The 25,449-nt window shown below is 39.1% G+C and overlaps 1 protein-coding gene across 1 annotated transcript in view; it reads right to left on the bottom strand.

The window, feature by feature from the left end:
• The window catches only part of MAP7 (microtubule-associated protein 7), a 34,884-nt gene extending 11,232 nt beyond the window's left edge, over positions 1-23,652 (bottom strand). The window contains exons 1-8 of the mRNA XM_010574641.1: positions 23,406-23,652; positions 19,848-19,958; positions 14,391-14,504; positions 10,826-10,950; positions 8,043-8,155; positions 7,356-7,636; positions 3,532-3,715; positions 1,455-1,650 (exon numbers count right to left, since the gene is read on the bottom strand). Coding sequence (XP_010572943.1) covers positions 1,455-1,650; positions 3,532-3,715; positions 7,356-7,636; positions 8,043-8,155; positions 10,826-10,950; positions 14,391-14,504; positions 19,848-19,958; positions 23,406-23,541 — 1,260 coding nt within the window. The 5' untranslated portion in view covers positions 23,542-23,652. The remainder of the gene's footprint in view (positions 1-1,454; positions 1,651-3,531; positions 3,716-7,355; positions 7,637-8,042; positions 8,156-10,825; positions 10,951-14,390; positions 14,505-19,847; positions 19,959-23,405) is intronic.
• Positions 23,653-25,449: the final 1,797 nt, after the last annotated feature.

Raw genomic sequence — 25,449 nt, 5'->3', positions numbered from 1 at the left:
TAACTATGCATATCTACAACACCCTGAGAAGACACTTTTGGGGTTTACAAGTCACCAACAATATTTTCAGAACAAATTGCACATTTCTTGATTAATCTCCATGTTTTGCATAGCATTAAGAGATGCGTAACTGAACAACAGACATCATATTTGGTTCTGTGCCTCTTCTGGGGCGTGTGCATTAAAGCACACCAGATGACAAATAAGGAATACATTTCCTAACCTTCAGCATTAAAAGAGCAGCCAGGAAAGTATTAAAGAGATTCACGTTTTGAGTGGTGGATGTTTTTGAGAGTCAAACAAAAGCAGCAGAACGTTTTATTTGGCCAACAGAGTCATCACTTAATGAGACCAAGGACAAACAGCCACAGGTACATTTGTACAAGCTTTCCATTCCTGCTCTTTTAATTAAATGTAAGATTTGTCTGGAATATACTGTAGAAAGGCCTTGCTCCCCAACAGAGACAGTGTTGTATGATGGAACTGCTACAAGTTCATTTGTTATGGCTGTAACATCTAAAAAAAACTTGGCCATGTGCTATCTCTGAGTGCTAAACTGGGGATGTACCTCAGTTTAGCATTTCAAAGAAAGCAGCGTACATCTTCTGAAAAAGAAAATTGCCATTTCTAAGCTGTATTCACTAATACAATTCTTGAAACATCTATTTCGGGAGCATACATTTAATTATATACCAGAAGAAAAAAACCTAACATCTATAAGGCAGATTGAAGTGCTGAATCTTGGGGGCAAGAAAGCACATGCAAAAAGTAAGAGCACATGTGAGAAGAGAAGAATCCTATCCAGAATGCTTACCACAGCCTCTCCTGAAGTTGGTAAACCAACATTATGCCCATCAAAAATGTCAGCACTTGAAAAATTGTATTTTGATTTATTTACTGTTATGTATTTTGAGTAGCTGCTCTGATTTCAGGAGGACTGCACCAGGTGAACGTTCTCCTTGGCTTGACTAAAGTGATCAAAACCTACCCCTTCCCACTAGCCCCACACAAAAGTAATATTGGGCATAGGCTTAGAACTCAGCAGTGCTGTCTCCAACACTCTAAATAGTTATTTTGGCATCTAGACTTTCTATAACTGTGACGACAAAGAGCTCCCTGGTATAATACCATTCATTAAAACCCCCCAATACAACTCTTATTGATTTTTTCATCTTGATTTATCAGGAACAGGAAAAGATTTGTTCTAAATAAATAAATTCTACAGGGAAAAAAACAAAACAAAACTTAACTCCCTACCACATGTTTTTGTCAAGAAGATATATCCTTACTCTTTGAACCACTCTATGGTATGAACTCTGCCCCAACCATATTCACTTTATAGATAGCACTTAAATTTTAGATATCCCTCTAATCTAGGTGCTGCATAAGAGATGTTGCTTCATCCACTTCACTGCCAACTCAACTGGCACAGAAATTCCAGGAGGGGAGCATACTTGTTTCTGAACGCGCTCCAGCTCTTCTTTCTCTTTCTGTTCTCTCTCTTCTGCCTGTCGGCGCAGCCGTTCTTCCTTTTCCCGCCCCTCCTCTGCTTCCTTTCGTTTTTTTTCTGCTTCCTGTCTGCGAGCTTCTTCCTCTTCTCGGCGAGCTCTTTCTTCAGCTATCCTCTGTGACAGCTCCTCCTTCTTTTGCCTGCAATCATGAAACAAGCATAAGAAAAATACGTAAAAAAAAAAAAGGAGGGGAAAACCCCAAACCACCAGATTCCTGACCCAAAACACCAGCACTGCAGAACAGCTGGATAATGGTTGCACTGCTGTCTCATTCAGAAGCTGCCTGTTCTGCTTCCAGCAGGGACCAAAGGTGAAGCTCTGTGGAACACAAAAATCTTTGCAAGGTAATACCAGTAATTCTCCAGCATATGCCTGGCTTTCACTGATCTATGACTCGTGTACTTTCTGAATCAGAAACAGTATCATTGACTTTAATACATCTTGCAAAACACTTCTTTCTGTAATTTAATTTAATCATACTTTGAAATAGTATACATTTTTGGCACCCATCTTATCTTGTGGCAATGACTCCTGAATTTAAAAAAAGTATCTAATTCTGCTGATCTTTGAATGTTACCTCCTAACCTCACTTAATACCCCCTCATCCTTGTATTATGGGAGTGAATAACTTTTCCCCTTCACCTTTGATGTTACCCAAATTATTTAGGACTTTGTAGCTTATCATATCCCCACTCAGAAGTAGAGGGCAGATGGTCTTCCCAGCTGAAGAATCCTCACCTGTTTAGTAGATTTTCATATGGGAGCTGTTCTATACTTGTGATCATCCTTGATGTCTGTCTGCACTTGTTTTCCTAGTTTTACTGATTTTACTGTGTCAAAAACGTAAAACTCAACATTCAAGACATGGATTCACCTTGGATAGTTCAGAATGACATTTTCATTTTGTTCTCCTTTTCTAGTAACTCGAAACAGTTCATTTATTTCATTGACCATGACTCACCTGATACTTTCATATACTCAACTCCAAACAAGATCTCTTCCCTCAGAAATAATTAGTGCAGAGACCACCACCACCACTACATGAGTTAAGTTAGGGTTATTTCCTTATACGCATTCCTTCATGCTTAGCAGTATTGAAATTCAGCTTCCGTTTTTTTTCTCAGCAATATAAGATATGTCTGAAACTCTTCTGCTTTATCTCACTGAATACCAGCATTATCTCACTGGCCACAACGCCTTTCAAGTTCATTTATGAAGGCACTGCACAGAGACTGAAAACTCCTTTCACTGTGAAAGCTGATTATTCTTTACCTTTTGTTTTCAATCTTTCAGTCTTAGTATTTATTCACCATATTACTCTTATGCCACAGCAGCTTCTTTTCTTTACAACCCTTTTTGAGAGGCACCATGTCGTGAGCCTTTTAGAAAGCCAGGCTATTTTAACTGGCTCTGCCTTGTTCCTATGTTCAGCAATGTTGTTAAAGAACTCCAACAAATTCCAGAGGCATGGCATCCCTCTAAAAAGGCGCTCAACTTGTGTTATAGTCACAGTCATAAGTATCCAGATGGGCTACTCATTTGCTAGTAGGAAAATGAGACACATCATCAATTACCTTCCAAAACTGTTGAGAATCTTGATTTTAAATGAAAAAACAAAGAGTTTTGTCACAGCTGTTGGACACCTAAACACCACCCATGGTAGAGATCTTGCAATTCAAAGTAAGACATTGTGCCAGTCACAAAGTTGAAAGCTGTGCAGTTCTCTAGCTGGAACAGCTTTGTAAATCTCTGAGGAAACAATGAACCACTACACCAAGGATCTGCTCTCTCCTCCTGTCCTATTTTAAAGCATTATTTGGGATAAGTTTTAACCTTACAGATCTGCTTAGGTAGATATTGCACCTACAAAAAACCCCAACAGGAAAATTTGTTTTTCAGGGAGGAACTCGTGCCTCCTGCACCTCAGTACTGTGCTTCATATATCACAATATCACAACAGAATATACACAAGAAGCTGCTAGGAGGCTATATCTTCTCCACTGCAGAGGTCTAGAATCACCTTTCAAGCTCTTCTCTCTCCCTCCTTTCTTGCTCTTCCCGTTCCCGCTGCTCACGGGCAAGGCGCCTCTTCTCAGTCAGCAGCCTTGTTGCTTCTTCAGGGTCAGTCGTACCCGCAGAGGTCTTTGTGGGGGCTGGGGGTGGAGAAAGAGCTGGCGGAGCAGTAGGTAGGGATGGGCTGGCTGCTGAAACAGGTGGGAAGGAAAACTAGTTTGTACAGACACAGTAAGCCAAGATGGCATTCTCTTGAAAGGAACAGAAACTAGTTTCAAATACTCTGGAAAATATTTTCAAGCTTATGTAGTTTTAGAAATGATTCAGAGGAGGAAGAAATTTCTAGATGCTAGGGGTTCATATTCCTTAAGGGAAGCTTTGTTTTTACAGGATATGTGAAAGCAGCTGCAGTTGAAAGGTTAAGCCAACTTTTCTGTCAGAAGAATAAATAGTGACAGGTGCTCAACAGGAGTTATGCTGACTCAGCAAGTCCCTACCATCACATTTCTTAAGTTTGCCCAGTGCCATTCAGAAAACAGAAATGAAACATTGTGATACTATATTTTCTTCTATCTGATAGTCTACATCTGAAAAACAGAGCCAGACTTTTTGGTGATAGGCCAGTCACTTCTGGTGAGTTGGTGATCTCAAATATTAACTGACTGAAGTGATCTGCAATAAGGGTAGGACACCAACTATCATCAGGTTTGCAGTTACTCCAAACCTGAGGCAACTCGTGGGACCAGAACGCAGCTTCTGAACAAGCTTTGCCACTATTGGTGAACTATGGCTTGTGTGCAAATCTTAATAGTGTCTTCATATAAATTCTTTATCCAGGACCAGCTTTGGCCACCTGGTAGGGAAGGTGTTACAGGTTTTTCTCAAGTAAAACACTAGTTCACATTTCTGTAAGCTTGCCTGGCATTCTCTAGCGTAGGTACAGAGCACCTCAACTGTGCTTTTCCTCTAGAGGCCAGGGACCATGACCAACACACAAGCTAACTGAAGGAAGCATTCCCAGGGCAATCACATCCAGTAACGCAGACAAACACGGGTAGGGAAGACTTTGAACTGTCAGTGGAATCAGATTCTGATCCTGGGAAGATACATGTAAAATAAGTCATCAGAAACAGCCAGGAGATGATTTTAAATCTACATTTCTAACCACCCTTTGGTATATTACAGCATTTTCCTCACCTCACTAACAACTTCCAAGAGGGGTTTCCTTCCCAATTCCCCCCTCCTACACCTCGTCATGTATACTAACACAAAATCAGCTGCTTGCTTTGTGCTGAATGCTCACATCTGCTGACATCTCTGCTCTTTTCTTCTGTCAAGTAAAAACTATGCAAGCGTTTCGATAACTGCCTCAGGGCTTTCACCCTGAATTCAAGTAATACATGTACACCAGTAATTTAAAGAGTGCCAGGGCCTGTTCTCTAGTCCTGAGGTGAGCTGGCACAGTTTAGCCTCAGCCAGAGCACTATTCTCTCACGTTACCAAAACAGGTATTCAGTCCACCCCTAGGAAACAGTCCAGGCCTGGGCTAACCTCCAAGATGCAGCTGTGAACTCAGAAAATTCTGGGGTGATCAAATATAAAAGCTAAGTAATTTGATCACTCTAAAGCTTGGGAGCCCTTTAGAGCTATGCTCTTAGTAGCCTTGGGGACAGAAGGTTTGAAAATGTGGGGCTGCAATTACAACCTAGACCAGAAACATAGCCAAAAGCCTTTGTAATAGTTAAACTGTATAAATGACAGAGCTCCTGCACCTCAGCCCTTTTTAATTTACTAACATGGACCAAGGCAGGGCTGTCACTCCTGAAGAGAGCACAGCTTTGTGCTGCTTGGGGCTCACTTCTTGCCTCAGGTGCTGAAGCTGGCAGCATAACAAGTAGTCTGTTTGATGCACACCTGCCCTGCTGTCAGAAAAGATGACAACAGCTTGCACAGGCATACCCAAAATACCTTTAAAGTATTAGTAAAGTCATGCGAGTTTTGCCTCCAAAAGCTCGAACAGCTCCATCAGTGACCATTACCTGTTGACCTCCTGGCTCCTGTGACTACAGAGCTAGCAGGTAGCTAAGCCAGACAGGTTAAAGGCCAGTGCAGTTAACTGGCAGAAATTAGCTATGTTCGCCTGCGACACAGACCTGAGAGAATCAGCAATGTCCCTCTAGCCCCAAATGCTGCACTTGCCCCTCTCTAGATTCTTGCATTCAACCAGTGGCCAGGTTTTGGCCACTGGGCTTCCATCTGCAGTACAAAGCCTGTCCTCTAACCTCACATGTAAAATGCTTAGCCTAAGGTCTCAATCTTTGGTCCCAACTACCACTTCCTCTGGCTTTGGCAAAAGACATCCAATTTGAAGTGCTGTTCAGCACTTGGACTATAGTATCCTTCTCTTTGGCCCCTCTCCACTACCTGTTTCTTTGCTGTGAATACAAACTACTTCACTTTTGAATATCTTTATCACACATAACTTGTTTTGATACTAAGTGACCTTGTCACATACTCAATATTGACTGACTCTGCAAAGAAGTTGAGCCTCTCTTCCTCCCGAGCTAAACAGCCAAACAAGCCTGACGATGTTTCTCTGGTCTGCACCTTGTACTTCGGAACTACAATTTGTAAACATTTGTAAAGTCTTCTCAGTGGTGTCCCTGAAATCCTTTTAAAAGGAAGCTTTCTCCTTAAAAGGAAGCAGGCAAAAGGCTATCAGAAGGGTAGTGAAAACCCATGCTAACATGGCAATTATCTCATATCTTCTTTACATGCCCATGGCCAACAGATGCATCCATTTATTGCTGTAAATCTCTAGCTTTTCATGGGGTTGCACCTTGTGTGGTAGGACCTGGGTATCAGACTGGAACTACTGTAACAAAACTTAATAGAACAAAAGAAATCAATTCACATCAGCTTGTCTCACAGAAGAACAACCCCCAACTACACATCTTGCAGTTAAAAGCAAGATTATTAATACTTAAAACTGTTTTCTGAAGGACAATCACAGGGGAATTTATGAATTTTAAGTTCAGAATCCTAAGCAGCCCTTCCTGGTAATCCCAGTGGTCACAATGGCCATTCTATCCCATCTGCGAAACAGACAGTTTATGCCATATTTACAATAGACTAAAGCGTCTGCTAGAACAAACCTACATTTTTCATTTTCAGATTTACCTTTTGCCCTTCCTACATTTTATGATCATTATTTTATTTTGCATGTACATCCTTTTCTGCCTTGCTGCTTTTCAGGGTTGGTGTGGTTTGGTGCAAGGGTTTTTTGTTTGTTTGTTGGGTAATTTTTTTTTTTTAAATAACTCATTTTGCCTGAAAAATTCTGCCTATTCCTTTACTCTTCTCCTTGGTTCTCCTCTGCATTCCACTTTATCCTGCTAGTATCTCCCATGATGTGGTACTCTTGCAATATTATAGGTAAGATGGTAGTGTTATCAGCACAACTGTACTGAGTGTCTAGCAGAGCTGGACATTCGCACTGCTCACACTACCTTATGTGGTGGCTTACTGTACCATTAGTCTTCAGATCATTATTATTCTACTTCAACAGTTTGAAAAGAAGCTGTGAGAAGAGGGCTGTGAAGCCACACTGTGCGAGACAGGTCTGCATGTTGCTTTGACTGTTCCAGACAGGAGGGCTTCAACCTGTTTACACTTTCCTCATAACGAACATACATCTGCAAAAACGTTCTTAAGAATTTAGATTAACATTTGATAGAAAACTACTGAAAGCTATGTTGTTTCAGAGAAAGGGAGGGAAGAACATAACAGACTCTCAGATATTCCTTAACCTAAAGGAGGGTCTCTCCTTACCTTGAGTGAGATCTGCCTGGACAGCAAGCTCTTCCCGACTTGCAGATTCTCCAGTACCTACTGAAGTTCCTTTACTCTCTTCTGTCCTCTCCTCATTGGCCTTTTCAGCCTCCTTTTCTGGTCTTTTCTTCTCACTCTCTGGTTTGACCTCTTTTTTGACTGGCCGGATGTTGCCAGGAGAAGGAGGACGTACCTGAGTAGAGGAAACTTTGGAGGAACCAGGTGGGGAAGTTATCTGCTTGGGTGTGCCAGGCAAAAAAGGCAAAGACTTTGATGCATGCCTGTGTAACCAAAGAGTGACAATCGCTATCAGACATGCTCTGCTGGACACCACTTACACATCACTTCTACAACTACAATAGCTAAAATTAAAACAACTTCTCTATTTCTCTGCTATCAAGCAGGACTGCTGGAGCAACTGATAAGCTTTCATGCAAAATGCTTGTCTTTGCAACTCTCCAGATATGTGAGCATTGAGCCCAGCCAAGAGGGAAGAAACCGGGTATCTTCCTCCTCCTTCCCCTTCCTCAAAGCAGTAGTAATATTTTTCTAAGAGCAGGACTGTCTTTCCTTTGTTGCAGAGAGAAAACATCTACATCACAAAATAAGTTTGCACTTTTTCACATTCAGTAGAACAATCGGAGCTGCCTATAGCTTAACCTCCGGCTAAGCATGTACTTAGCTTACCAGACTGGAGAGGGAGCTGGTGATCTAGTTTTGGGGTTGGAAGAAAAATGACCTCCTTTAAAGCTGGCTGAGAAGCTGGATGACAAATGGTCTCTCTCCTTTTTTTTGTCAGTCTACGGTTCAGCAAACAAAAAGACAAAGTCAAGCCAGAGTTCACACGGCTAAAGAAAGCAAAGCAAGCTCAGTTAAGGATGAGGGGTTGGGGGGCTTAGAAAAAGCAGTGCTGAGTCAGTAGTTTCCACAGCCTTTTTAACAAGTTCATTAATATAGCCCCTGTAATCTGACACCATCTTTGTCCGTAAATATGCATTTGACAACAAGAATCCTTAATCGTGTTCTCTACTATCCTAAACCGTAGTAGTGGGCTAATTTGCAGGGGCTTATTTTTACACAGGCAAAAAATTACCTTTTAAGGTTTGATCTTTGCCAATTGCCACAGAGTACCTTCCTCTACTCCCCATAAACCCAGGATTTCATTTGAAGAAAGAGCAAAACACTCCCCCCAACTCTCCTAGGCTCACACTTAGACAGTTCCTACATAGCACAAGCTTTTTGCTTTCATGCTTGTACGTGAACACCACAGATGTCCTCAAAGCCCTCAAACATAGTACAACAGTTATCCTATTCTTTTTTTCTTGGATGCTTTCACAGCACATACTTTTTTTGCCATTGATTCTTATACATTGTAGCAATTTCCTCTTTTTCCTTCTTTATTTCTCATGCTAGGATTTTATTTTAAAAAATATTTCTGTTATAGCTCTGGTTTGTATTAATAGAACTATTGGTTTAAAGGAATAAATCAGAATTTAGACACTTACAAACTTCATTTAACTTCAGGGTTTTGGAATAATGAGCTCAGACTCTGGGAGTCTGAAGAAAGGCAATAATGGAGAGTACGCTGAGCTGCAACTCAGTGAACGTGATGCAGAGGGGCTGCTACTCATCACCTTGGCTGGGGCTTAAGCACAACCCCTGCAGCATGTGTACCGCACTGCTTTAGAACCTCATTAGCTGAGAGCTCTGCAATGCTCATCTCCTGAACTGAAAACCAGGTTAACAACTGGAAAAGAAAGACTCAAAACAACTTCATGAATGCATAAATCCTTGGTTTATCTTCATAAATCCAAGAGGGTTTTTTTAGTCATTATGGTTAATATTTGTTGTTTTAAATTGTCCAAAACATAACTTAATATGTAGCAATAGGTGGTCTGAGTCCTGAAGTCATTACTCAAGCCAGCTCTTTGGCTGTATAATTTATCAGATATCTACTGATTAATATGATAATCAGCTGAGTTATCAAAGCATACAGAGGCAGAGTAAATGCATTCCAATGAACAAGAATTTTGGCTCACTAAGCAATAATCTATATTGCATCTACTTTATTAGTCTTGAAAACAGAGCATCAGAAAATTTTTCTTAATAAAGTAAAAACTCAATTCCTACAAAAGTTTACAGAAGAATAAAAGATTCTCCACAGCATACAGGCTACTGAAAACAGCTCTTAACTCAGTCATTTTATATTAACAACATTTTAAAATTGCCTCCTCCACCAAAATGTGCCAACCTTTCTTCTTTTTAATTAAAAAAAAACCCAAACCCAAAACCAAACCAAAAAACCAAAACCCAAACCACTTGCAATGAGAAAGACCCAAGAGGTGTTAAACTGATAGCCCTTGAGATTGCAACACACTATGCGCACGCTATGAGATTTTTCCGCAGATAGATCCCAGTGCTGCGCCTTAACTTAAACTTCAGTATACTACCATCTGCCTGAAAGATTAAGTATGAGCTATGATGCATGAGACTTTCATTAACACTGCTTCCAACAAGGATTTCAGTAGCAGCACTGCCTCTTGACGTTTTGCCTATCAAGCCAAATGAAAATGCAAGCACCTCTGACACAATCATTTGCAGAGATGACTCCACTCTTCTCACACTCTAAACAAACTCAGGCTGTAGAGTACAAGATAAAATATAACTGCTCTAATTCAGCAAATGATACCTGAACTGGAGCTGACTGTATCCCGTTGGCTTGGAGCACAGTCAACATGAATTCAGTCTGCCTGTATCACACTGTTCTGATTTTCCCTGAAAGCTCAGATCAGTCACAGTAGTGCTACCAAGTCATTCAGAATGAACAGGTGATCTGTGGGAAGCCTCGCTTACAAACCATGCTCCTAAACCAACCCTTTCCTTCTCAACAAGGAAGAGTTTACTAGCATGGTCTCCTAAGAAAGTAAAGCTGAAGTGACAGTGCTCTGTGTGCTTATGTATATAGACATGTGAGAGTGCATGCCTTCCTCCCTCTTTATCCCAGATACCCAGCTGAATTTGCTAGAGGCCTCAGAAGATACAAAATTCTACAGGCTTTGTGAAAACAGGTTGCTGGGAAAAACAGATTCGCCACTGAGGGAAAAGCTGCAACACCAGCTTGGGCCTTAAAATTCAGCAAAGAATCCACGTGAGAAAAGGGCACACACACTGCAACTGCCTCTGTGCCTCATGAGAGCAAAGGCATCCACTCTGCAAACATGGGTGTCTGGAAAACACGGGTGTTTTTCCGCATGGATTCTTTGGTGCATAATCAGGCCACGTCACCACATTATGTGGTATGTTTTGCTTAAAATCCAGCCAACTATGAAACAAATTGGAGGGGGTGGGGACAGCGCAAAGGGGAGGATCAGACTTAGTCAAGCATCCTTGCAACTGTTCTGTCCTAACAGGCAATGCAATCAGGTGGTCATGGCATGAGACACTAGTTTACATACAACTGGCATGCTTACCCCTGCAAGATGCGTTGTTCTCCTACGTCCAACAGCATCAGTAGAGGCATAAAGTTTTGCTCGGTCTCCTGGATTCCTACAGTTCATGGCCTTGTAGGACAGAGGACTGATGGGGCTGCAAGATGCTGAACGGGGACAAATGGGGATAACTACGGTGTTGGTTGGTTTTGTTATTTATTAATTTTAATTACAGAGCAGCATTGGAGAATTGACAGAGGAAAGCCAGCAGGAACAGAAACAACCGAGAAAGACAGAAGAGAAAGAAGGTATTAATACACAGAGGAACGACTAATTCTCAAGTCAGAACCATCATTTGATACATTAGCTTGGCCACATGTATAGTAATGATACAATCTCAGTAGGCATTCACATACTGTTCCATTTGTAAACTAATAATTTCTTTTACATAAATTAAGAAATATGCCACACAACTGGGTAATAGAAAGTAACAATATTTTTCTCTTAAGTTTTTATACAACTGGTGGTTCTGAAAAAGCAGTGGACACAATGACTAGTCTGATTAGCTTAGTACATGCATTGATGTGAGTTTCGATTACATTTGGAATAGAAAACAATCAAACTAAAATCAGAATGCCTATTAATTGGTCTTAGAAGTGGAGGAAAATAAAAGGAGACATACACACAAAGATCAAAACACATTAACCATACAAAACTGTTTCACCTAGGAAATCAGTGAAATTGCTGTCTACAATTTTTAGCAAGTATTGTGTTTTTAAAAGTCCCTCTTTAGGAATATTTGAAGCCCATCCATTTAAGAACTTTTAATATTTCTTGATAATGGTAGAATAACAGCTGACTCAAATACAGTCTCGACAGCAAACTATTTTACACACTACAAAAAGCAGGCTAGCAACAACAAGTCAACTTGAAAATTAATATTTGTTTGAGTAACCAGGATGGCAGTTTTTGTTGGTTTGCACACAGACAAAGACTGTTACCAAAAGATCTCCTGCCAATGGCAGATTGTCAGATATATGGTATTCTGATTACATATTTAAAAAGAATTTTAACACTGCAAAACTTATCATGGAGAACTTCTTGCAGCAAAGTATTCCTGGACTTTCTCTTAATTTAACTGAAGGAAAAGACTGAGGAAAACTATGTTATTACTGCAGAGTTTTATTTGTCTGCTCCTATTTGTCTTTCCTGGTCAATTAATATAATCTTAGCATAATTATTATTCAGGATGTTACCTGATGGAAAAGTAGAGCTTCTATATGGTATCTTCCCTATCTTTTTTTTTTTTTTTTTTTTTTTTTTTTAAAAAAAAAAAAAAATTCATCCCCCATTTTTTTTGAAAAAAAACCCCAACATTTCTTGCCTGTAGATCCCTCTCTGAGCACACTTGAAAGAATGCGGTTCCACATACAGTTAATTCTTCCAGTCTTACAACAGTACAGCTGCTGTTACAGAAAAAGCTCATAGACTTAACAGTACTAATGCTGCAAATTCTCCTGCACTGAGAGATTAACATTATGAATAAAGAGAGTCTCATGTAAGTGTTACAGCAACAGCACTCCTGCTTGCATATCATTTATAGGGATTTATGCTTAATGAGGTATTATGACCAACTTAGAAAATAAACAAATAAAAATTGAGAAATAAGAAAACAGGGGCTGGTTTTGTTTTTGTTTGGTTGAGTGTATCCAAACCAGATAGGAAGCCATGGCACAACGTATGTTTTAAACAGCTTATAATTTATGTGGTTCCCACCCTCTATGAATCAATTCTCTTGCTGCGTGGCAATTATCTGAAGTTACCATCAAGGATGACATCATAAGTATTAAAAGACAAGCAGTTCATTTTCATTTGCGAAGTTGCCAAACAATGCTTTAGGAAGCACTCCCAGTGAATCCTGTACCAACAGGATTACATCTATTCAGAGGAGCTTTTGGAGAGTTATTTAAAAAACATTTTGGTTTTGGATGGTTATTTAAAAAGATCCAGACGTACTCTTATGCTGGATGTCCCTAATAGCTCACTTAAATTTTAAGGGCATGAATCCATATTTAATTTGATTTTGATTTTTTACATTGTAATTTATATTTACAGCCAAAGGGCAGAGTAATTTTCTAGGGAATAATGACAGGCTGGGATGAGCTGTGTGCTCAGAGCACAGCTGTGAGCCATTACCACCACCTGATCATTAATCTCCAGGAAGTGTCCTGCATGAACGGACTGCAGTTATCACTCCTAGAGAATAATACCTGGAAAACAATGAGCAGATGGATTATTCTTCTGGGTGGTACAGTTCCAGTTAGCATAGGGAAAGCATTTCAGGGAATTACCTCAGACTGATGACTGATAAATCAGTCATTCCTGCTATTTGCAATCCTTCTCAACATTCCACTCAGTTTAGAGCTTATTGTGCAGTATAAACAATAGCAGTCACAAAAAAATCTTCACGCCTGCTCCAGTAGAGTAACCACTTACAAAATTAAGACGCTGCTTTCTCAACTATTCCCTAACAACAAGCTGAATTTCCAATATCCTGCCTGGTAGATGACATTAAGTATTCATTTTACAAACTGTTGTTTGTGAAGAGTGAAAAAGGATTCTGTACTTGTTAATTCCACTGTTTGTAAAATATCATCCACATTTTCACTCCTACAGCACTACCCTGTGGAAATGTACTGCAGTCTAATTAGTTATAAGAGTTCTTAAGTGAAAGCTTCTTTAAAATCTTTTAATCTTAGCAGATCTCTATTCCTTCTTACCTTCTACGTCCTTTAATTAGAATAAAAATCCTGTCCATATCAGACAGGAAAAGACCTGCCTAGACTTAAACATTCAGCATGTGCAGCAATATACTATTGTAATGGTAAAGTCTGCAGTGCATGATCATAAAGCATCCCATGATAAAAGAAGAGGCAGCTGTCACCTGCCTAAAATACATGATAAGCAAATATGTCCTGGTTGTCCTTAGACTACAGTTTTGCCTGGGCTTTAAGTTACAACCTAGCAATATTTTCACATTTCTGAAGGTTAATTTTCCCCTCAGTAAGTACATCAGAGAGCTGTTCTAGGGTTGGCAGAGAACTTTACTATTATCATAACCTCACTAAACCTGCACATTTAACTTTATATGTATTAAATCCACTGCAACCAGGGCCTATCTTTCTACAAGTCTAACTTGTTCCATGTGGGAAGTGCCCTGGTAGAGAGTGAAACTGTTCTCTGCAGCAAGCAGCTCACAACCTTAGCAGTGGGTGTGCTGAATCAGCTTTCTACAACATTGTGTGCATTTCCTTAAACGGCCACAGACAGTGTGACATTGTTGTCCTGCGTGTGTTGTATTCATTTATTGCACCAATAAAGAGGCAAAAGAAATTAAGAAAGGGGTCGTGGGAGAAAGAGAAAGAGGCATAGCAAACAACTGTACAAACAAGCTTTCATGCAGTCACACGATGTAATTGTGGACATTCAAACTCATTCTGGGATGCTACCGTACACTCATAATTAGATCAATAACTTTACAACATCCCACAGGGAATCTGGAAAAATAAGTGGCTGAGACACGAAGCCTCTGTTCTTATAGGTTTACCTGCATCTCCAGACAATGCAGCTGTGCTTTTACTTCGGGCCAGGAATGAGTGAGTGGGCGTCAGGAGCCTGCTAACGATGCTGCTCTCCCATGGACTAAGCTGTAGACGCCGAGCTGAACGTACACCATACAAGCAAGATGTTAGATCAAACGCTTCACAAATAACTACATGTTGCAGAAGTATTAGTATTATCTCCTCACTACTGCATACCATGAAAATCTTGAAACTGTTCTTCAGAGATCAAAAGCATACAATCATTCAGTGTTTCTTACTCCATTTTAGTAGAGGAATTCCTAAAGGAACACATATATCTGAACATTTAATTTGTGTTACTGCCTGTGGCATTATGGCAAATTTATCAAACTAATACTGATATTTTGCACATATGCCACATTCCCTATTAGGGTTGACAGGGTAACCTCTGTACTAGGAGAGCAGTTGCCACTCCTAAATATAGACTTTGACAGAGATGTTTGTGTCCCAAACTCTTTCTACACATAAGGTATATAGTCTTCTAGTTACAAAAAAGAGCAATTACAACACCTTCCAAAGTCTGCCAGCCTCAACAGAAGAAACAAAGAAGGTTGCTTAGTGCTAGACAGAGAATTGTGGCACAGAGAGGTTTTATCAAAGCATCGCAAAAGGATACAATGCACCTCAAATGCAGATACCAAGCTCAGCAGCTACAGTTGTCTCGGTAGTACATGAAGTCACAGAATACAGTAAGTACCTTTGACCACTAATTCTGTCAAAAAATCCTGCTAATGGTAATTTTCAATTTAGAACAGTAACAAAAGCCAATGTTTTGCATTGTTAGTCTATTTTGAAAACACACCTGGCTGCAATCACTGCCCTGACTTGCTTTTCCCAATATTGCCTAATGCAAATTTAGCTTGTCAATATATTCATTCTGCCTTGTAAAATGTCTTTACTTTTTTTAAAAATACTATTTAAACATTGATCATGGTGAAGCAGTAACCAAAAGAGCCCTACAAGTTATTTTTTATATTGAAATAGATCTTTGATACTCTGATGCAACAGATTGTATTATAATGAGCATCACAAAACAAAACGTTCAACTAGTTCCCATAGTAGTTCATTATAATAAGCTTACACCATAGCAATAATCTTGATGTTGCAAGTGAAATCAGGTCTTCTTACATCTCAGCATTCATTGGCCTTAGTTTGGTGTTTACGACAACAAGACTGCAGCTTGAATTTATGAGGCTCAGTCTCTAAAACACTCATTGAAGTGACTGGCTGTAATAAACTTGAGAGTAATTTGCATTTTTAAAGGTAGAGATCCATCACTTTTAATAGCCATAAACTCTGAATCTGTCCTTAATCTACTCCATGCTGAGCCCCATGAAAAGAGGGGCTGATCTCAATCTCATCCTATGAAAATATAATTGCCTAATCCGCCCTCAGTGCTGTTTTTTGCTTCTCAAATTGCTCCCCTAAATTCTGCTAACTCAATAAGGGGCATTACTATAGAAATATAGGACTCTCAAACACAGCAGGCTCTGTGGATAAGTATCCTTACACAATGTACTACTGCCAGAGCTCTTTGTGATTAATGGTTCCATTCGGCATTGGTACAGATTATACCGAGACACAAAATACCCTACAGAGACCTCCATTACAGCACACACATTATCATTAAGCTTGTAATTTAACAATGAAGAAAAATCACAGAACTACCATTAAGCTGGATGCAATAATGGTAAAATCTTTGCTTCCTTTTTTTTTCAGGCACCATGCTCAGTATGATCACAGTTTAAAGCTACTGTTCCAAGACACCATTCTGCTTTGTGGTCTCAGGTTTTACTAGGTCAGGGTCACAGGCATGAGTATGGACGAGTCTAGAGAAACTCTTCTACTGTAGTTTAACACAAAGATCATGCAACTTCAGAAAGCAGTCCCTGAAATTTTAGGCAAATAAATCAGCACTGTGTATACTATCAATTTCTTGGAGTTTATCTGTACAACTACATAAGTAGTAGTAAAGTAAATGTCACAATGTAATATGGCCCTGTGAGCCAGCCACAGACCTTACATGTGAGGCCCCAGACATGAAGTAGTCTGAAGAGGACACAGGTAAGAGACTGATGACTTAGAACACTAAATTGCCATGTCACACCTATCCCATGTCACTTGCTCTAAGGGTGAGTATGATTTAATTCTCTTTTCTCTTTGCCCCTAACACAGGGGAGCTTATATCCACATCACCTACTGGAAGCAATCGTGTGCCCACAGCATCCAACTAACAGCACTGAGGCAGTGTCTGGGAGCGAGCCAGCAGATATGCACCAACAGTGAGCTAAGAGAGACCAACAAAAACTCTCTTCTCCGTACAAGCAACAGGCCTGATTCAGAGGTGTCAAAATAGTTTTAGCCAGGAGCTTCAAGTGAAGTCTCCCTAAATCTCCAAAATGGGTTTAGATCAGGGTTCTTTTAAATACACTCTGGCTTTGTGGATCAAGGTCATCACATACTGAATTTTCCAAATGCACAGCTCCCTGAAAGCATGATATCTGACACTTCCAATACATATTCGAACACTTATTAGCATCACCATTAACCTAGAACAGCTAAATAAACTTTTGCCCACTGAGTTCCAAGTACAAGAGTATTAACACCTATATACATTGAACAACTTATCTTTGGTGTCCAATTCACACTGAAGCAAATTGAATACAAAACAAAGACCATCCCAAAATAATATCAACTTTAAGACAATGAGGTCAGTTTTTTTCCTTGCTCTTTTTGTTTTTAATGCCTTAGGGTGATGTTTTCAAGATTTAGTCCTTCAAACCATCTGACAGACAAGGGGAAACATTATTTTTTGTTCTCATGCTGTGTTAGGCTATCACCTGTAGGGCTGTTTGCTCCTTGTTTCCACACAGGAAGCAGTTGCTGGTGCAAGCAAGTACCCCTACCTCCAGCTACAAGTAGGTTAGTTTAAACAGATTAAAAGGTCTTTATAGCCTAACTTGCAAGTGAACAACACACAAAGTCCCAGGGAGCTGGCAACAGTGAATTGATTACAATCATCTGTATTTGTCTTCAGGATATACAAACTGAGCATTGGAAAGCTGTCTTAGCAGCAGCAGAATAAATTGTAAGTAAGCAAACAGCAGCATCTGATTAGTTTTAGGAACAGGTGGAAGGCAGGGATTTAACAGGCCTCCTGATGAGCACCACGAAGGAAACTCTCACTGATAACAGCAGTGGTTGCTCATACAGAGCCACAAACATGGTGAGGAGTAGATGGGGAAAAACTACTCTATGCCTAGATTCTCTTTCAACAGGAGACAATACTGGAGTCCCTGAACTTCTATAAAGGTGGCAGACAAAGGTGATGCAGTGATCAAGACCGACCCCTGTTTGAAGAAAAAGCACTGCAGAGAGGAGAAGGAACACAACTATGGTGCAAGTTTTGCTTTTCAAAACTAAGGAAGTGTGTAACTCATACCTCATCTCAAGCATTATCCACTCACTAAGCTTTCCTTAAAGAACACAATTACCAAAATTTATTGGTCAACAGCAGCTTTCTCCACTTGAATATGTGTGTTCATGTTTTGTTATACTTTCAACTACTCAGACCTGTACCACTAACATAAAAGCATAATGAGAAGCCTGTTCTAGCTACCCAGTTGTAAAATTGTGATAAAGGGCTATATAGCAATACTATACTTCAAAAGGAATTAACCAGTCTTTTAGGCAATTAGTTAATGAAAACTTTCATCTTTTGCTGGGCCAAAATCAAACAAACAAACAAACAGTCTTGCCCTTCAAATGGTAAAAAGGTGCTGCTTAACAGAAGACACATTCTTGATGACAGCTATAAGCCACTTAGGGTAAGCTTATCATCTTCATCTCCAGCTTGCCGTTTTGCAGGTAGGAGTATGAATTACAGACAAAGTGTGACTGGGTGCCTTCTGGAAGGTGAAATGGGGAGCAGGCAGGCAGAGCCTTCCTTTAAGCATTTGCCTGAAGGTGTTGAGGCCACGGGAGAGACCAGCAGCACTTCTCCAGATACATGCTCAACTAGATTAGGTCTATGACTTTGCACAAGAAAGAGGGCATTTATAGCATTTGGATTTGCTTTCTGTCTTGGAGTCTGCGAAAGACATAAGAGACTTCTGAAGAGTTCTGTGCTGTTTTAATGAAAATGCCAAGCAAAGAATGCCTCAACATCTAAAGTTTTTGACATATGGCCATCACGTCCATGTTCCTTCCCTTTCCCCGCTGCTAGACTGCCTATTATTCAGTCTAACTTCTGAATTTGAAATGGATGGCAGAAACTATAATGCAATGAGTTACAGTCCATAAGAGACTATCCTTCATATTTAATGCCTGCTGCTGTTCCCCGAAAACAAAACTGACTGGATTTCAACATTTAGAGCAAAAAATTATTGGTGTTTTAGAATAAATTATTTCCTAATATAACACTGTATTTTTCGCAAGTTACCAGACTCTACAACTAGGTTAACCCACTAGGATTAACATGGCTCATCAAATCAACCAGATACACACATACAAGCATGCACATAAAACATGGTACTTCGTTAAGACACACAAATAATGACATGTACCAATCAGTTTTGCAACACAACCAAAATTCCATTCTAAAAATTGTTTTTGAAAACATGCATTTATCTAGATTGAAATGGGACAGAACTTCTCATTCTCAGTAGAGGACAAAAAAATCCCTACCAAGTACTTTTCTGTAAAGCTCTTTGCACAAGTTACACAAGAGATGTTCTTTTATAAAAATGCTTTAAGCTCAATGCTTCAATCTCATAAATCCTCAGAACAGAGGCAGCAATTCAGCTATGTTAATTTTTAAAAGCTTGATGGTTTATCATTTGTGCAGAGTTGTAAACATCAAAAACATATACTGAAATGAAGCAATCTTTGAAAAGTAACTCAACACAAAAAGTCAATAAACAGACCATATAAAAAACACCCATACCTCTTCAATAAAAATAATCAAAATCGGTAATAAAACAACTGCTTGAAAGCTTCATGCAACATGTTCTTAGATATTCAAGAACTACTACCAAAAAAGAAAGGAAAACAAAATAATGACAAAATGGCCTAATGCAAATAAAAGGTCACACATGATTGCATGCACTATGGAGCGATGTATTCTTTCAATAGTTGTACCTCATTTACTAAAAACCTGACAGAAGCACTGCTTTTATCATTTGCTAAAGTAAGATTGTTTAGGTAAGTTCTCTTGTTTTAAGAAACAAGAAATAAATATTTCTTCTCACAGGAAAAAATGTTCAACCATTTACTTTCCACATTTGAAGTCTTTTCACTCCCACTTAGATGAAGTACAGAAAATGACTTCAGAAGCTTGTTTTATGTGCAAAGTAATACATCAGTATAGAACATTCTTTCTTGCTCTTCTTTTTTTTTTTTTTTTTTTTTTTTTGAAACTGTACCTCTGTCTGGAGAATTTAGTAATGTTGCAGATGAGGAGGAGAGCCGCTTGTTAATGACTGGATCAACATGTTTCGAAAGGTTCATTGTTGAAACAGACCGCCTGTCTGGATCTAAAACAAATGGAGATAATGCTAATTGACAGCCCGCATGCTGTAGTGCAAGTTCCTAGCTCACTAGTGGGAGGAGGAAAACATGACTAGGTCACTCCTGCTCTACCACAAGAACTTTCAAAATAGAATGGACTTCTCAGCAGATGTTGTACAGGTGACTCAAAGACTGGGCACAAAACCATTTAAGTTAAGTTTCAAATGTCTAAAATATTCTGTTCATTTATTACCATTCAATCAGGTTGCAATCCAAGGACTTAATGGAGGTTCTAAAGTGGATATTAGTAGACAAGACGATGTTTCCTCATTCCTTTCAATATTCTCTCAAAAACCTTGCTCGTGACGTACAATAGAAAGCTTCAGTGAAAGACCAACATGCTTAGAAATGTGAGGTTATTCATTAAAAAAACCCCTTAGCACCTGAATGAAAGGTGACATTTGACAGGGCACTGTTACCAGGCAGAAGGTCAATATCATGACAATAAAATGCTAAAAGATTAAGGGAAGACTAGTGCAGAAGGGAAGCAAGGGTAAGCACAAAAGGAATTAAAAGATTTAGTTAAAAATCCCATAGTTATGTATAAGTGCTAAACTTCCCACCAGAGAGTCATTTTCTACCTGCTGTGAATGAAGTTGTAGTTAACCAATCCAAAAGAGCACACAGCTTAGCAGATAAAGGAAATGGATCTCTGTGGAAGGCTAGAGACTACCTGTAATGCACATGCTTGGTATATAATACTAAAGGGTTTTATTTTGCTTTTAGGTTCTGTACATTTTAGAGCAGTATTACATCATCTGCCCATGCAACTGCTGCAGAGTCAGCATGTGCACCCTACTGAGGGGGTGATAGTTATTTCAAGAATACAGATTGCACACACTTTGTGGACATGTGTGTGTGTCACGTGAAGGTTGCTAGCAATGGCAGAAGAGGACAAATGAGCTGAACAGGCCAGCTATATGCTTTCTGTTCCCTCAAAAAGGAGCTACATGCATCAACTACATGTCCTCTATTACAAATTTCTGTTTGGAAATCTGACATGTGGAAGATGCTGGAAGAGCCAATACTGCTTTTGCTTACATTTTCGCATGTACTAAACCCCAGCACTACTCAGCAAAGCATTCAACCATGCTGAAATGCAATGAGGCTTGAGAATATGCCTAAACGCACTGCTGATTCATATTCTGTGTGTGCAAAAATATGTCCACATACTGTTTTGGAAGCAGATACAAACTCAGGACACTAAGAACATTAAGGAGGACGTTGCTGAAATATTATCTGCAATTGTTTATTTATAATATCAGTATTGAATTTACCTGTTCTGACCTAGTGGATTAAAGTATACTCACTGTGTACAAAAAATTCTCATAGAAATACAGTGCATGAAAAATACATTTGCTCTCGCCAGATCTATGAACTATATAGGATTCACTATAACTGGCTGGGGTGAAGAAAGATGCACCCCTACCCCATGTGATTATTTGCTCACTTTGTCTAATGTTAGAATGACTCAGTGAGGGTATAGAACCAGCGAACTGAGTCCTGGAAGGGGGATAAAACCCCATCAGAAATGGGTTTTAAAAAGAGAAACCTAAATGTTATAGCTAAGAACAAGACCTCTGGAGGCTGTCAAGTTTATTCCACATTGATCTATGGGATATATTGAAGAGTGCTGTGTGCGAGTAAGTACTAGAGACAGGATAATCGGGCTTCATGTGTCACAGATCTTTGTCAGAACAGTATTTGTGGGAATGGGATGGAGATTTTGATCTCTTATATCTAATCTATAGCTGAGAAAATGTATAGTATATCAGTACAGCCAAAAAGTTCCCACACTGAGCATAAAGGATGTACTGTATAAAACAGCTTTCTGAAGATGACAAATGACAATGTGAAAAATCATCTTGTATTTGGCATGCCAACATTTCTCTTGTGTTTATGAACATTATTTAAATGAATGAAATTCAGCATGAGGATTTGTGTGTAAGTGTTGGCAATATGAATCCTATAAATGTAGAATAGGCCAAATGCAATCCATCGCCTAGAAGATTGCTGGTTTCTTTGTTCTAAAAAAAGAATTAAAATAACCATGAACAACACATCAGCCAGTGCAACTGGTTATACATCTGTGCTCATGTGGAAAATAATTGTAAATCCTGTGTATATGTAGTATGCCAAAAGGATTTTAGAAAAGACCAAAATATTCAGAATGGGTCTTGAATTCCAGTAGACAGAATATTATGCTTCATTTCAGTGAATTGTGCCTAATCTTTAGAGTCAGCCAGTAGTAAGTCTCCATAGTAAAAATAAATAATAATGAAAAAATCTGGTACTAACAACAGTTCTAATCTATCAGCATGATGTTAAGCATGCATTGCAACTACATGAGGGTGGTTTAGTTACTGATGATCTCATTTCCTGAGAACTAGCTATGGGTAAAGGAATCAACAAACCACAGCAATTATGTACCAGGTTTTCTAGCACCACCCAGAGATCTGAAGTGGTGCTCCAGGCCTGCTAAATCGAGAAAGGTGAATGATGATTCAAAAAAATAACCTAGGGACAGAATGCAAGACAATGATTTTTCACAGTGAAGAAAATAAAAATAAAATAATTTATACAGAGTTAAGCAAAAAAGTAACCTTTTATGAAAAATAACTGTTTATTGAACTTATATATGACAATTATTTCAGAGCATTCTTTTCTCAACTTTTTTCCTCCTTGATGAAAGGTTGGACACATTGAAATGTATACATTAGAGTAGGAAGAAGAGAATTCTAAGTACCACCTTCTGATGAAAGAAATAAAGGACAAGTTCTCTTTTTTGGGTCTGAGTAATATTTAACAGGGCATATACACATTAATGATTGGCAGATTAAGTTAGAGAGGGTGACTGGGGAAAAAAAGCACATAGCTAGAATTCACATAAACTCAGTTTGCCCATCTTTAAGTTCTTCTAGGGGAAAAAAGGGACTTCTATCTCCCAAAATACCTGTACAAGGTACAGACAGCTTATTACAAAGAATAATTTTTCTTCCTTGTGTCTGTTTTAATCTTAGTGTTTGGTCACTTCTGCCAGACCTACTTTTTGAGCCATGATATTTAGCATTTGCACACAGTAGCTCATATCACAAGATTGACACAGCACAAGCACACCAGCATACACACACAAACAACAGCAAAGCAGCAGAAGCGAGAAGCTGTAGCAAGATAGAGTTACACAATTAGTCAACTCCTGAAACAAGTTATAACTTTCGTTCAGATTTCTCCTTGTTATCTTTTTGCTACACAAGAATGTCAGAAACATGCCATTGCTAGCAATAATAAGATCAAGAGCAAAGAATTTAAACCAGCATACACTGAATGATCCTTCCTTTTAACAGAAGCAAAGTAAATTCCAGTTAACTGGCAGGGCAGGGAAACCGGCTAGCAAAGCAAGCCTCCCTCTTTACCTGTGTTATTAATGCGGTTATGTAGCGCTCCTCCCCAGGACCACCTGTTTTGCTTTTGTTTTGGCTTCTGGCTTCTTTCAATTGTGCGACGTACAACAGCTTCATGTCGTTCCTTAAGTACAACAGGATAATACATTTGGATACTATTGGGTTTTTAACTTAATCTCATCAAGCCCTGCTACCCTTCACACAGACAAAACGTAGCAGGCATCTTGGAGTTGTGTTCAAGCTTATGTGCTGCCTACTAAGACAAACAGTAGAATAGGATTAAGTAGCAATTAAGCCATAAATAAGTTAAAATATTAACTGTAAGCTTGAAAAGGTAAGATGTGTTTGAGATCTGCAGAGAAAAAAACAGTGACCATGTTACTGCAGCCACAGTACACAAATATACCCTAGAGCTACTTCCCACCTTGTAACTCCCACCTACTAAATACTAGAAAAGTGGGAGAGGTAGGAAACAAAAAATACACAAGGATGAGCTGACTTATGTAGGATCACACTGCACCTAGCTCCCAGCTTAACCAAGACAAATCAGTCAAGAGCACATTTCATTACACACTCACTTTCTTAAAGGTTTTGTTAGGGTAACTAATATGTAGCTACCCTTACACTGAATGGCTAAGAATTAAGAGAACCATAAGAAACGAACCCAATTTATATTTTTTCTGCATGAGTTTGTGCAGTGCTATACACTGTAACCCAGATATGCTCAGCTTAGCTGCATTCGATTCATAAAGGGCACTTTAAGAAGCAGTATCTGTGCAAGCAAGGCTTAAAATCCTCTTTCACATGCGCTCTCATACTAACCATGACTTACGTTGCATTCTTTCCATCAACTCTTAAAGAAAAAGTTTGATAGTACCATATCATATGGTAAAAGCAAGCTGAAAAGTGTTTTCATGACTTTTATTCTTACCTTATCTTCTTCTATTCTCTGCCTTCGCTTTTCTTCTACAGCAGCTCGCCTCCTCTCTTCCTTTAATCTCTGCTCTTCTAGCTTCTTTCTGCGTTCCTCTAGGTGTTTTTCATAATGTTGCCGGGCTCTCTCTTCTCTTTCTAACCAGATGGATTCTCTTGCAGCTGTGAGAAAAATCAGAAGTAAAAGCATTAACATGCTATATGTGATGAAGTCTTTAATATAATTTGAATAACCAAGCTGAATGGAACAACTTTTAAACTCATCTTCTTTAGGAGACATACGTAATACCCTAATCTCTCCTCATATATTAAAACATCATGTACCCTGGTGACACATTCATTTCATTTCATTTACTATGAATTACCACCAGAAATAGTTAAATTAGTTGAGCATATAGTCTCTATGTGGAAGAAGGGATTTTTTTTTTTTTTTTAGTTTAAAATACCTAAAAACTTAAGTCAGATGTAAGTGAACACAATTCTGTTGCACAAACAACAAAATATTCTCTGTCATCTTTTACTGTAGAAAGAAAGATAAAACTATCACTGCTATATACCTTTACTGGTCAATACAGATCTCTTAGGACAGAAGTAGCTGGGATGACAATTTTAGCACTTGGACTGTTAGCTGTACCAACAGGTGACCAGAAGGAAACAAGTTACCCACCAAACACTTCAGTCTAAACATGAACTTTAATCTGCCATATAACTCCACGGCTGCAGAGCTCTGAACAGCACATTTCAGAAGTACTAATTAACACAAATCAAGAAGCACTACGAGACTGATTTTGCTCCCCATCAGGGTCTGAATTTTCGTGAAGGTACTATCTGGAACACAGGCTTAAACTGTAGTCCACATGAAACCATTTATATATGATACTCTGGACCTCTCCTCATTGCTGTCTTGAAAGCTTCAGGTCCCAGAAATTTTCTGTTCTAAAAAAACCCCTGTTACTTGCTTTTAAAAAATCCTAGACATTTGATACCTCTGGATCCTCATGAACTGACAGATGGGAGTGCAGGAAGAGATGCATGTGAAGGTCATGAGACAAACATCACCAAGAACCACATTAGAAAACCATACACAGAAAGAACTCATTGATAACACAGCAGCAACAGGGAA

Source organism: Haliaeetus leucocephalus, unplaced genomic scaffold, assembly GCF_000737465.1.
Source record: "Haliaeetus leucocephalus isolate CR32 unplaced genomic scaffold, Haliaeetus_leucocephalus-4.0 Scaffold450, whole genome shotgun sequence".
Taxonomy (NCBI): domain Eukaryota; kingdom Metazoa; phylum Chordata; class Aves; order Accipitriformes; family Accipitridae; genus Haliaeetus; species Haliaeetus leucocephalus.
Note: the sequence above shows the minus strand (reverse complement) of the source record. Positions and strands in the feature narration are given on the sequence as shown.